This window comes from Primulina eburnea, chromosome 12, assembly GCF_022965805.1.
Source record: "Primulina eburnea isolate SZY01 chromosome 12, ASM2296580v1, whole genome shotgun sequence".
NCBI lineage: Eukaryota > Viridiplantae > Streptophyta > Magnoliopsida > Lamiales > Gesneriaceae > Primulina > Primulina eburnea.
This window is the reverse complement of record NC_133112.1, coordinates 4,221,308-4,234,745: the sequence shown is the minus strand read 5'-3', so window position 1 is coordinate 4,234,745 and position 13,438 is coordinate 4,221,308. Positions and strand designations below refer to the sequence as shown.

The 13,438-nt window shown below is 35.0% G+C and overlaps 3 protein-coding genes and 1 long non-coding RNA gene across 4 annotated transcripts; 1 reads left to right on the top strand and 3 right to left on the bottom strand.

Annotated features, from left to right (window-relative positions):
* Positions 1–162: 162 nt before the first annotated feature.
* Positions 163–4,860, bottom strand: LOC140807122 (transcription elongation factor TFIIS-like). The gene is given in 4 exon segments (XM_073163826.1): positions 163–779; positions 782–1,364; positions 4,018–4,192; positions 4,718–4,860. Coding segments are annotated over 3 exon segments (1,140 nt in total). The 5' UTR covers positions 4,168–4,192; positions 4,718–4,860; the 3' UTR covers positions 163–372.
* LOC140807123 (uncharacterized) lies at positions 2,371–3,957 on the top strand. Its single transcript, XR_012112627.1, has 2 exons — positions 2,371–3,189; positions 3,473–3,957. It is a non-coding gene; the product is annotated as an uncharacterized lncRNA (long non-coding RNA).
* A 1,611-nt stretch (positions 4,861–6,471) lies between the features above and the next one.
* LOC140807810 (WRKY transcription factor 55-like) lies at positions 6,472–10,017 on the bottom strand. The gene is made up of 3 exons (XM_073164773.1): positions 9,486–10,017; positions 8,813–8,941; positions 6,472–6,958 (listed from the first exon to the last, which is right to left on the bottom strand). Exons 1-3 carry the CDS (start codon positions 9,974–9,976, stop codon positions 6,529–6,531), a joined length of 1,050 nt encoding a protein of 349 aa, XP_073020874.1. The 5' UTR covers positions 9,977–10,017; the 3' UTR covers positions 6,472–6,528.
* Positions 10,018–11,993: 1,976 nt separating this feature from the next.
* Positions 11,994–13,108, bottom strand: LOC140807914 (pentatricopeptide repeat-containing protein At3g22150, chloroplastic-like). Its single transcript, XM_073164871.1, has 3 exons — positions 12,809–13,108; positions 12,298–12,651; positions 11,994–12,068 (listed from the first exon to the last, which is right to left on the bottom strand). Exons 1-3 carry the CDS (start codon positions 13,106–13,108, stop codon positions 11,994–11,996), a joined length of 729 nt encoding a protein of 242 aa, XP_073020972.1.
* Positions 13,109–13,438: the final 330 nt, after the last annotated feature.

Here is a 13,438-nt window from a genome sequence, read left to right as displayed (position 1 = left end):
ATAGCTCGAGTTTTTTAATAGTTTGGCAGTATCACTTGCCACCACTCGAGCTCAGTTTGCCTCCTTTTTTGGAGGACTAGGAGATACGTGCCGCCTCTTAAAAGTCATCACCACTATCTCTGAAGAACATTTACAACTAAAAATATAGATTTAGAACCCACATAGCTAGCAATGAGTTAGTAATTAAACAAGATCCAAAGTTTCGGACATTAATGATTTGTAGTCTTCTACAGCATATCAGTTCTAATCATCATCTATTAGACCCTATAAAGACCATGTAAAAAATAAACCAATAAAGACCTGAATGAATGATCCAAATAAGCTCTCCCTGCTAAGCTCGCTATCTGGCACCATACTTCACAAGACGTTAGATCAAAACTTCCAGCGATTATTGCAGTTTACGCAAGTTACAAATGTGGTCATGGGCTCATCAGCACTCCGTGTCTGCAACTGGTAGTAAGTAGTCTCCTTCTTCTTGCACCTACCGCAGGTGAACTCATTCGTGCTAGCCTTTGGAGGTCCTCCACGCTGACTGTTAAACAGTGCTTTCTCTTTTATTTTTTCATTCTGAATCTGCCTTGCGTCACTAGCCATATCCTCTGGCGTCAATTCAGTAATGGCATGAGGCTCGATATCCCCGAGCAAGACTTTTCTACGAAAATCTGGGTTCTGCGGATCCTTAATGTTGAAAATAATGGACCGGTATTTGAACTTCTGGGCACCAACGGATTTGCCCCATTTCTCAAACATTGCACTTTCCACTAGAACAGCAACTCGATAGGGTCACATGCATCTGCCTTTTCTCTCGATTCATCATCAATTTCACCAGAAACTTTGCACAAAGCTTCTGCAATAATTTCTCGGAGTTTGTCCCTTGTTGAATCTTTGCAGTAAACAAGAGAAGAGAACTTTGGAGGACCAACCGGGTCTGATGCCTGTTTCCGTATTTCAGAACATGTTTTCTCTTTAACTTTCATGTTGACCTGTATGTGTTCTCCAGCCGCATTCTTTGTAGTCTGGACAAGTTCAATTTTTTCACTCGTAAGGCTAGCTGAAGTTTCTGACTTCATGAGTTTGTCAGAATTTGGTGAGCCAGAGTAACCGTTTTTCTCAACCATAACGTGTTTCTTCAGAGACTTTTGCTCGATTTTAGCAGAGTTCGTTCTCTTAATCTTCTTGTGCTCGTTAGTTTCTGTAACAGCGGAAGGTTCAGCTTTCACAGATTTGTCATCGGTAATACTCCCGTTCTTGGTATTCATTGTTTCCTTAACAATTATACCCTTCCAAATTTCAACCACATCAGAAGCCAAAGACTTGATCTCGTCGCTTTTATGTTTTGTCAGTTGGCGAAGACGTTTACCCACCTGAAAAACAAAAAATTAAATAGAAAGAAATGAAAATTAAATAATTGGATTCACCTTATAAAACTAATATTCACAAGTACCATAAATGGTGTCTAAACGAGAACAATACTTACAAAAGAAAATCCAATTCCTTTCAATAATCATCAATACATAAATGGTGTCTAAACGAGAATAATACTTACAAAAGAGAATCCAATTCCCTTTTCAATAATCATCAGTACATAAATGGTGCAACAAGAAGAACAATACTTACAAGGCGAAACCAATTCCCTTTTCAAGAAATACAATATAATATGTTATATAGAATGACAGTTTTTAACGAAACCATCCTTACAATAATACGTTGCGCTTGGATGACTTGATTTGATTTAGATATGTATTTGAAATGAAACATTGTATTTACGTGGATTTGCAAGGGATGGATTTAAATTCATCCAAACAATCAAATGGATTTGAAATCCATAATGTCAAATCCTTCATCCAAGCGCAAACTTAATTTCCAACAATTGGGGCACAGCCATAACAACTATCCTTGAAATATACAATAGGCATCTCAATCTTCAATCCAAGATTCCCCTAATGTTTTATGTACCACCCTCAGCACCCCATCATTATCCTTTCTACCAGATGGCTCACATCCAATAAACTGATCCTTTTTCCTCCATTTAATCCTCGTTTATCATTTCAATACTTTACGTTAAAGTTCTGGATTACGAGAAGTGTTTTGGAGACTTTTTTATCTTAAATTTATAGCTCTGGACCTTGGTTTTTACGACATTTTTTGTTCATGAATGGACTTTCTAATAATGATGTTACTTCTACTTCTAGTTCGACGCCTTTTCTAACAAAAGAAGATCAACACAAACGAGGAGAGATTAAACTTTCATATTTAGAGGAAAATCATCCTTGTTGTCTTTAGAAAGAGTCGATCTTTTCAGAGAGTACGCATATCATCTCTTTCTCCTCTCTGTGTGGATCTATGTAAACATATATTAGTAGGTGGTACCTGCGGAGGGGGAGTCCTGCAGCCATAACTTGGAGTGGTGGCCAAGTGGTGGTAACTGAATCATGGGTCGGCAAAACGGTTATGTAGGTATTCATGGAATTTACTGTTTAAGTTCCCTTAACATTTCATGTAACAGTTGCTATGACCTTTGCGGGTTTTTAAGATAAATAAAAAATACATCAGGAAATTGGAAATCTTGGAAAAATATTTAGTGAAAAAAATTAAAAAAATCTTGATTCAGAAACAAATTCAAAAACTGTTCGGCAATGAAGGGGCGGCCATTCCCGTTCCGTATTGATGAAAAACTGGTGATTTCCATTCAAACACAATACTTCACCCTTTACAACATAGAACTTTGTATTAATAGCCGCCAAGTCCATTCTGGAACGGTCAAAACGCAGCAGCGGTGGAAAACCATGAATTGGACGCATAGTGCTCTGGAAAGGGTCTACGATGACAGGTGACGAGCACAAAATCTAACTTCCCTCACCACTGACACCATGAGACACAATCCATGCAAAAAAATTTACATAAGAAAGAAATGAGAGGAGGCGGATTATACAGAGAAAGCAACCCAAGTAAAATCTAAATTTTTATCCTCTGACTTATAAGTTATAAGATGACCACATGGTTATACTGACACGTGGTGAAAAGGAGAATTATAAGTTACCTGATGAGACATATAACATCGTTATAGAAAAGGATTACATCCACTTTTGGAAACAAACTTCCCATTCCTAATCACCTAAAGAAACTTAAATGATTGGAATAGATACTTTCTAATATCCGTATAACAGATTGATTGAATTGACTAACAAGGTATGCACCCTCTCTTTTCCTGATCAGGTCAATAAAGTCATGAAATATTTCGATTTCTTTTTTTTTCTATAAAATAAAATGGATTTACCTACACCAATACATGATTTTATTTTAGTCGTTTTGGGATCGGGTCATATATTAGGAAGTCTGGGAGTGGTATTACTTCCGAATCCAATTTATCCGGCCTTTTCAATGGGATTGGTTCTTTTTTGTATATCCTTATTCTATATTCTATCGAATTCGTATTTTGTAGATGCTGCACAACTTCTTATTTATGTAGGAGCTATAAATGTTTTAACACAACTAAATACACCTTGTGGATAGCACAAAATCTAACTTCCCTCACCACTTACACCATGAGACACACAGTCCATGAAGAATATTTTACGTAAGAAAGAAGCAAGAGGAGGAAGATTATACAGAGAAAGCAACCCAAGAAACATCTAAATTTTGTCCTCTTGACTTATAAGATGACCACGTGGTACTAACTCTTCAAACACTGACACGTGGTGAAAAGGAGAATTATATGTTACCTGCTGAGACACAATGGTATTAGAAATACATTCACAATTGGAAACGAACTTCCCATACCTAATTAACCAAAGAAACTTAAATGATTGGAATAGATACTTTCTAAAATCCATACAACGGATTGATCGAATTGACCAACAAGGTATGTACCCTTGAACACAAGTAAATACACCTTCCAAAATTGAAGATTTGAGATAGCAGAACAGTTATCTGTATCTTTGATGCTCCAGCAATTAATCGACAAGAACAAAGAGCTATAAAGGAAACAAACCAACAAAAATGAGAAGGAAAAACAACCTGCGTTGATACAAGTACTTGATAATTGACAGGGAACTTCTTGAGCTGTTTTATTGCATCAACACACCGATCCACTTCTCCAGGTGAATTATCTGCCATATCTGCCGCTCTCTTTGCTGACTCAAAAAGCTCAATCAGCTCCTTCTCCATTATTCCTCAATCTCTGTCTACAACTCTATATGCAAAACATTACAGACACGATTAAGTCTTTCCTCTGAATATATGCAAGAAAAAGACAATCTTTACTCAACAATTAAACAAGCGCTGAAAAGTCCAAAATTGGTTCTCTGAGTTATCAAATCACATAACAAAAAAAAAAACAGATCTTGAAGAAAGAAAACGCCACTTCTAACGGCTATGAATAAAGTTTAACATCCACGATGATATAGGCATTAGTTTCATACATTTCACTCAATTCCTGTAAAATGAAGCAAAAACAATATAATTTAACATCAAACATAAAAACCAAATATTTGACCAAATTAAAGATCCAACGTGAGAATTCAACACGACCTATCGTTCAAAATAGAAAAAGGAAACGAAAACTAAAAATTGGCATGAGAAATCAAATCTATAAACATAAAAGAAGGTAGAAAACATGAATTCTCAAATTTTTTATCAGAAAAATAGAACTTCACAAGAATTACATGTTAAAACAAACGTAACACCTGAAAACAACAATGGGTAACTGAAATCAAACCTCAAAAAACTAATAAACCACACGCAGCAGCAGCTTCGCCTCCAAACCCTAGTTTCCGTGCCGAGACTGCAGTCTGTTTTGTGTTGTATATTTGCTATCTAATATTATACAGTATATTCTTGGGAGAGAACAAAAGCAAGAGTTTGTTGTGGGGACGTGTGTTGTTCCGTAGACGGTGTAGATTGGTTGATGAATATCCTTCATCGACGGCTGAGATCGAAAATTTTTTTATTCAAAAATTTGGTATCTCGATTATTTTATTTTATTACTTTTATGCGGATTCTTAAGAAACCGTGTGTTTGGCGGCATGAGATTTGGTCGGATTTGGAACTGTGAATACAATTCTAGATAATGATTGGTATATTGAAATGTAATAAAGTACGATTGGAGTCGACTTCAGAATGAAATAAGAATATGAATTGAACGATAGATTTATGATAAAAACTTGTGTGAGACAGTCTCATTGATCGTATTTTATGAGACAGATCTCTTATCTGGGTCATTCATGAAAAAATATGACTTTTTATGCTAAGAGTATTATTTTTTATTGTGAATATCGATAGGGTTGACCCGTCTCACAGATAAAGATTCGTGAGGCCGTCTCACAAGAGACCTACTCTAGATTTATTATATTCTAATAAGGCAAAAACTTGCGTGAGACGGTCTCACGTGTCGTATTTTGTGAGACGGATCTCTTATTTGAGTCATCATGAAAAATTATTAATTTTTGAGTGAGTCTCATGTGAGACCGTCTCACGGATCATAATCTGTGAAACGGGTCAACCCTACCCATATTCACAATAAAAAGTAATAATCTTAGTATTAAAAATAATACTTTTTCATAGATGACCCAAATAAAATATTCATCTCACAAATACGACCCGTGAGACCGTCTCACACAAGTTTTTGCCTTAATTTTGATGATAAGAGTATTACTTTTTATTGTGATTACTTTTTATTGTGAATATCGGTGGGATTGACTCGTCTCACATATAAAGAACTACCAAAAAATAGAAACACACGTGAAATAAAAGTATTTTTAATTGTCAAATAACTTCTTAATTAAATTTCAAAATAATAGCTACTCAAAATTATTTATTATTTATAAAAAAATATAGATTTATACTAATTAAATTAAATAAATTATTTTTCATAAATATAGAAAATGAGGAATGAAATTGATATTTGATGGGAATTTTACTAAGTAAAATCCTTACAAAATCGATAAGATTTTCATGAGATTTCATGGGTTTTTTTTTAATAGTAATTAATTTATATATCTCGATTATCTGTTATTTAATATAACATATACCAATGGAGAGATTTTTAAAGTAATTAATTTTCCATGTCTGGATATATATATATTGGTCATTCAATTCAAAATTGTCCTAAGTTGTTTTTTTTATGACTTCGAACTAAATTAATTCCGAGTCAATCTTTTTTTTTTAGTTTACGATTTTGTATCTATTACCGATTCTTTTCTCATGGCAATCGATAAATTAAAAACTAAATTTTTAATATTAAAAAATTTATAAGAAAATAAATTGCACAATGTATAGGAGACATATAAACAAATAAGGCACTTTATGTTGAATGAATTATGGATATTTAAGTACATAATTCGACACTTAATTCATTGTATAATATAATTAACCAATATCTACTTCTATATCTATAATTAAATAATTAATTATCTTGTTCTTTTATTAACCACAAATTAAATTTAATCAAATGAATAAATAAAGATGAAAATTAACCTTACCCGTCAAAAAATATAATTAATCAATTAATTGGCTAGCTTAGTAAATTTACTAATCTTTCTTTTCTTCGGTAGAGTCCCACTTATGGTACTCATCCATGGAGGAGAAGATAAGATCCATGCTATTGCTGCTGCTGCTACCAGAATTAAACATAGCATCCGCCATATCCGCCACGGCCTGAAAGTCGTTGAACTGCCCGCTGCCACCTCGGCTTCCGGCTTCCATTCCGGAGGAGGTAGCAGGAACATGACCTCCAAGGTGGTGGAAGATATTCATGGAGACAAGTGATGTAGAGAAAGGAGGCGGCGGTGCGACGGTGGAGGGTGGTATCAGCACCGGCGGCGTGGCGGCAGAGGACACGCGGCAGGTGTGGTTGTTTCGATATGTGACCTCGAATATGAAGGGTTCGTTGTCGAGTCTTTGAACTTGCTTCTTGGCGGGGCAATTGTGTAGTTTATGATGTGTGCATATGTAGTAACTCCTGCAATGGAAAAATATTTTTAAAAAATAAAATCAATTGATATTTCTTTTTCATTAATTTTTTAGATTTTAAGTTTTAACATATGATGTTGTTAAATATGTATAAAAATTCAGGCACATTAATTTACTTCTTCTGGTAGAAGATTTCATGTAAATTTTTTATATGAAAAAAAGTTGAAGTGGGTCTCATGTAACTCTACCGATATTCACAATAAAAAGTAATATCCTTAGGATAAAAAATAATATTTTTTCATAGATGAGCCAAATAAGAGATCCGTCTCACAAAATACGATTTGTGAGACCGTCTCACACAAGTTTTTTTGGTGATGTTGTTTTCGGTTTTTACCAATAAATAAGTGATTTATTCCCGATATTCTTCAATTCAAAATATGAGACTTCAATTCAAAAAAAAAACATTTGAATGATAATATAAGATATAATTATGTTTACTATGGAATATATTCAAATTCAACGTTAGTTGCCCCTACAAAGCATGAGGTAGACCTTGACTCTTTCAATATTATTTCATTCTGTCAACTTCAAAATCGTCGCTTACAGACCTCGTGAAATTGAAACTTCTCTACGATTCAAAAAAATATAAAAATAGAAACGCGACTTTTACTTTGAAAGTAAAATAATCGTGCCTTGACGATTTCAAAATGTTCGATGATTTTGCTACTGGAATAGTTATTTGGTCATATATATCTATATATATACACTATATTATAAAGAATCTAGCGAATAAAGACAAAGAAAAAACATTAATATTTTGTTCTCAAATTACCCTCGTACGTAACATAAGATGGACGGTTGGTTAGATCTAGTTTGGATCATACATGGACGGAAGTTGGAGTTGGCGGCTCTCTTAGGCCACTAATTTTCAATATTATCTCTTCAAATTATACTACGATCCTCATTAATTTCTATAATTATAATATGACTCTTATTTTAATATAATTCAAATTAATAAAAAAATATTATAAACGACGCGTGCGTAAGTACATTAGTTTTGTATTATAGTTGTCTTTTTACAGTTTACCTGGATGCTAGCTAGGGCTAAAAATTTTAGTCGTGTTCGATTTATTTGGGTAAAATAAAATATATAATTAATTAGTGAACCAAGATATCAAGAGTGTGGTTGACATGAGGAACGGGTCAATGTGAATTCATACACGAAATATTTTTAAAATATAAATTATACCATTTAAAATGCATTAATGGGCTATTGAATACTTGATTTGTATATACCTTAAAGAAGAATCCATCATATATATTAAATATGGTTATTAAATAATTAATTTGACGACTATTTTTTTATGACATGGAAACTTGCAGCTGCTACCATTCGATGCACACTGGGCAAATTTCGAAACAATTGCAATGGACTACAAAGCATGTTAGTCTAGTAAACCATTGGACAAACCCCGTGTGACAAGCTCGCTCGATAAGGTGTTGGTAGGAGAAATCGAACTCATGATCATTGGTCAAGTGTTCGTTCACTCCACCAACTCGGACATCCTAATTAGGATGCTTAGTTTGAAAATTTTGTTGCACGAGAAGCTGAACTATATATTATTCTGTTAAATTAATAGAACTTATAAGCTTCGTCCAAGTTTCCAAGTTCCATGTTCTGTTGAAATCTAAACAATCTACTTTCTATTCAAAATTATATATAGTAATGTAAGCTAATATTATATATATAGTTTCAATATCGTGCATGTCCATCAATAAGGTGACACTCATATATTATATGAATAATTTGGATATGTTTCATCACATCTAATATACGAGTGTCACTTCATTAGTAGGCAAAAAAGTGAACATGACGAGTATATATATTAAAAACACTAAATACCTTTGATATAGGCGTCCCAAGATCTCTTTTTGACCGTATTTCTTCCAAGTGAAACCATCGTCGGGTGGAGTATCCGTGTTACCCGGAGGAGCAGCTATCCTTTTCACTACTCTGTCTGGTTCATTCTTCCTGTGGTTTAATTGAGTAAAATATTAAGGGAAAAACTTAGGGAAAAAATCCTATATTATTCTAAAATAATATTTCTATAAATTTATACAATTTGTTATTTGTACACTATATAAATATCTATAAATAGATATCTGATTTTCATATGTCCCGAAGTCTTCTTATAGTTTGTGATTGCATGCATGTTTGCTACTAATAATATATATATAAAAACCGTCGTGGAATCATATACATGCAAGTTACGAATTTTTTCCTCTAAAATTTTGTTATGATGATTGTAAATAACTTTCATTACAAAGATAATATTATATAATTTCCAACAAATTACCTGCATGCAGCTTAAACTTTAGCAAAAAACTTTTAAATGTATTAAACTAAAATCATAATTTTTTTTTGTAAAGACATGCATAAAGAAACGTGTATACCTAAGGGAGGATAGGTAGGTACGTTTTAAATATAATTTTATAAAGGAAGTGAATATAAATAATCGAATAAAACCATGCATATTATTCATATTTTGGAAAAATTAAGGTTTCTCAGTTCTCACCTCGACCCCTGTCTCTGAGAAGAGGTGGCTGCGCTGAAATCCAGTGTAGTCTCACCGCCAATTCCTCCACTCGAACCACCCGTAACATCCCCTCCAACGCCGCCGTGCATTTCACCGATCATCAACTCCAAGCCCAGCTGCCGCCTCTGCCACTCATCATGAAGGAACATTCCTTTCATTTCACTGCTCTTCGGCACGTCATCGAGGCGTTTAACATACGCGCTTCCACCTTCTGAGATTGCAGCTTGAGCATCAAGCGTAGCCATTGCATGCTCTCGAGTTCCCCCTCCAATCTCGAACCCATGCAGCTCTTGAACACCCATTTGCCCCACATAAAGGACTCTTTCCTTCACATTGCTGAATACAGAGACTATTTCTTCACAAGATTTCACCAGAATATCCGGTTGGTTTACTAAAATTGGCAGGTTCTGTTCAAGAATTGTAGCCAAATGACACCCATGTAAAACCATTGATTTTAAGCTATCGTCCATCTGCAGTACTTTGGATCAATCTTTTTTCTCTTTGTTGTTATTTTCTCTCTGTATTTGGATTTGGAAAACATATCTGGGATCGAGTGTATAAATAATATGAGAGGGAAAAAGGGTCCACACGCAGTGTGCTTCCGGGTTACTGCCTCAGGAAATGGAACCAAATATTCAAAGTATTCACATGTGTTCAATACGCAAGAAGCATTAAGAAATCATGACTGGGTCATTGGTCATTATTTCTCGGGCCATTTTCACAGTCCTTCCTAGGGAGTCCACGAGAAGACTCGGCTTCCCAATCAAAAGTGTGCCCCAATAAAATGCTACAAATGTGCAGCTAATAATAAAGACCAGTTTGCAAGCTCACACTCGTGGCTTTACCCAGCTATTTTTTATTATTTTTAATTTTAATATTCGATATACAACATTCGTAACATATCATCAAGAGATGTGTATCATCTCGAAAGATCTGGTTAATGAATGATATACCTCGTTTTATAAGCTACTTTTTGTTAATTTTAATATTCAATGTAACATATCTGTAACAGATTATCATCTCAAGAGTTAGTTTTTAACCAGAAGGCATAAATAGCACAGTAGATTTCATCATCATTAAAAATAAAAGGATACCTAATAAATTCTCATCCAAAGTCTCCCCAAATTGAATTACACATTACATACTTTCGGGATAAACACTTGTGTGAGACAGTTTCACATATCGTATTTTGTGAGACGGATATCTTATTTGAGTCATCCATGAAAAATTATTGCTTTTTATGCTAATAATACTACTTTTTATTGTAAATATCGGTAGGGTTGATCCGTCTCACAGATAAAGATTCGTGAGACCGTCTCACAAGAGAGTTACTCTAATTTCAATTAAATGAAACCGAAGTTCACAAAAAAGAGGAGAATTTTGCGAGTGAAATATCCAAAAGCATTTTTAAGGTGGTTGCTCGTAATTTAAACAATAGAAGTCAGTTTTATTTTATTTTTCCTTCTTCCTTGTAACTTCGGGCATGAATGTCCTCGTCAACACAGACTGAGAATAAATCACTCCTAGATTATTTCAAATTGATTGGTACAGATAATGAAGCACATTTATTGTAAAGACAACTGTGAAGTATTACTTTTTTTTTTTTGCATTTGTCATTGTCATCCATATTGTATACAGGTGGAGATGGGGTAGGTGATGACTTAGGATGTTTGTCTCCGTCGCATGCTTTCGACGAACGAAAATCGATATGAACTTAATGTAACTTAATTTTTTTTAGCTTTAGCTTTATTTATGAACTTAAATATAGATTTGCAAGAGACCCGGGGCTTGGCACAGTAGTCTCATCTAGAATTCCAGGTGTACAGACTCGATTTCGAGTCCTCTTACCCCTTTGAATATGATTTCAAAAAAAATAAAAAATTATATATAAATATATATATAGTGTTTTGCATGAGCATGTACACGTACAATAAGCAAGAACTCAACCCAATCGAAGTTGCTGCTTGAATGTTTCCATAAGCATCTAAAAGATGGACATGTTCAAATGTAGACAAGGTGAAGTTTTTTATGCAGGGTTCGTTCTAAATTATCTAATTCATACATGAGCCAGTATATAAAACTACATTTCTCGAAAAGCTTGTGGATTTTGAAGAAACTAGATGTGGGTAGAAGCTCAGTAGTTGTGTGGCAAGTGCGCGATTTTCAAATTAAATCACGTAGAGACTCGAGTAACATATTTTGATCACGATGAGTCATTTGTAACCATGCAGCACCGCAGGACAAATGATGCTCGTACAGACCCAACAATTCAAGAACCAAAACCCGCAAGCAAGTGCTAGTCCAAGACTGATCACCACCACAGAACGCCTGAAGATTACATACCTCATCCTGGCTCAAATAATATCTCACCTGCTTCCATACTAATGTCCTTGTTGCAATTCTTAAGATTATCGAGCGTCTCATAAATCATAACTGTTCTAGATGACGAATCCCCCGTAGAAAAAAACATCAACCTTATTTTTCACTTCAATCCAACTGCATCCAGGGATCTTCGTCAGTCCTTCCTCCCTCATCAATGCTCTCAAAATTTACAGCTTTTCCCTGCAGTCCAGTATCTATATACAAGTTTAACAGTTGAACATAATTGTTGCCTCGTTTTAAATCTATTTTGACGAGGTTTCTGTCTGCAAACTTACCGAGCTCAACATTGCAATGAACTCTACAAGAAGACAACAAAGATAGCCAAACGCCTCTGCCAGGAGTTATTGTCATATTTTTTAATCAAATTATAAGCATTGTAAAAGCGTCCAGCACGTCCTAGGAGGTCTACCATATTAACATAGAGCTCCATTTTAATCTCAATTTTGTATTCTTTCATCGATTGAAATACTTTCAGACCACCTTCAACAAATCCACAGTGATCATTGCAAGAGGAAATCAAGGAGAGGAACATTATTTCAACAGGTTCAATTCCCGAATTTCCCATCTCAAAGAGCCCCAAGCTACAAAGCCCTTTGCCTTCATTCCACTGAAAACTTTGTGTGTGTTCTCTGGACACCCAAGTTTCGAGTACATAGTCACTGTGTAACTGACAACCTTTTCCTATATCGTCACTCTGTGAGCAAGCTGTCAGCACACTGGAAAACGCGGTGGATCCCAGCTCGAGACTCTCACTCTTTGCTAGCTAGCGATTCAAGCTATTTCTCCAAAATCCATTTTCACAAAATCCATTGATCATTGCATTTCAAGCTGCTATATTGCACTTGTTTTCCCACTTCTCAAACACATACCAAGCATCCATTGGCATGTTAAAATTCGAAATGGATCGTGGCAGTAACTACGAAAGGGTCATCGTCACAAGCGGTTCTCATCACATAGGCATGAATTTCTGTTCCACGAACAATATCCGAAATATGGTTACACAATCCGAGAAGAATGCACAACGTGTAATCATCAGGCTTCATATGATACAACACCTCCATCCGACGAAAATGAATCAAACCCGCTTCGCAGATCCCATTTTTAAGAAGCCCGTCAATGATAGAATTCCACAGAACAACATCCCAAACCAAAATTTCACAATGGGACACAATGTCAAACAGGTTTACTGCACTACTGAGCCACCCATATTTCACATACATATCGAGAAGTGAAGGGTGATGAAAGGCTGATATTGAAGACCCTTTTTGATAATCATGGAAAGAAGAAATCCACTGTGAAGTACATTTGAAAGATAAGCACATGCCTTGAGAAGAGAAAGAAATGCGAATTTTGAAATTTTTGATCGGAAAATTGGGTTCTTTAGAGAATAACTGAACCAAGATTTTGGCTTTTCCGTTAACACGACGCGATAAGGAATGGATTGGCCTCGGAATTGAAATGTTTCGGGAAATTATCATGATATTCATATAATTTCCATGCGGGGGTATTGTCTAGACTTGCATTGTCCCTAGCTAAAACCGTACACATAC

What these genes read in the sequence shown, in the direction of transcription:
- LOC140807914 (XM_073164871.1), bottom strand. Translation starts at nt 13,108, where the DNA reads ATGTATGTGAAATATGGGTGGCTCAGTAGTGCAGTAAACCTGTTTGAC. An exon ending in CTTGTGACGATGACCCTTTC is followed by an intron (nt 12,652 to 12,808) that starts GTAGTTACTGCC and finishes TTGAATCGCTAG; the next exon opens with CTAGCAAAGAGTGAGAGTCT. An exon ending in TGGAGCTCTATGTTAATATG is followed by an intron (nt 12,069 to 12,297) that starts GTAGACCTCCTA and finishes ACTGGACTGCAG; the next exon opens with GGAAAAGCTGTAAATTTTGA.
- LOC140807810 (XM_073164773.1), bottom strand. Translation starts at nt 9,976, where the DNA reads ATGGACGATAGCTTAAAATCAATGGTTTTACATGGGTGTCATTTGGCT. An exon ending in TCTCAGAGACAGGGGTCGAG is followed by an intron (nt 8,942 to 9,485) that starts GTGAGAACTGAG and finishes ATTAAACCACAG; the next exon opens with GAAGAATGAACCAGACAGAG. An exon ending in TTGGGACGCCTATATCAAAG is followed by an intron (nt 6,959 to 8,812) that starts GTATTTAGTGTT and finishes TTTCCATTGCAG; the next exon opens with GAGTTACTACATATGCACAC.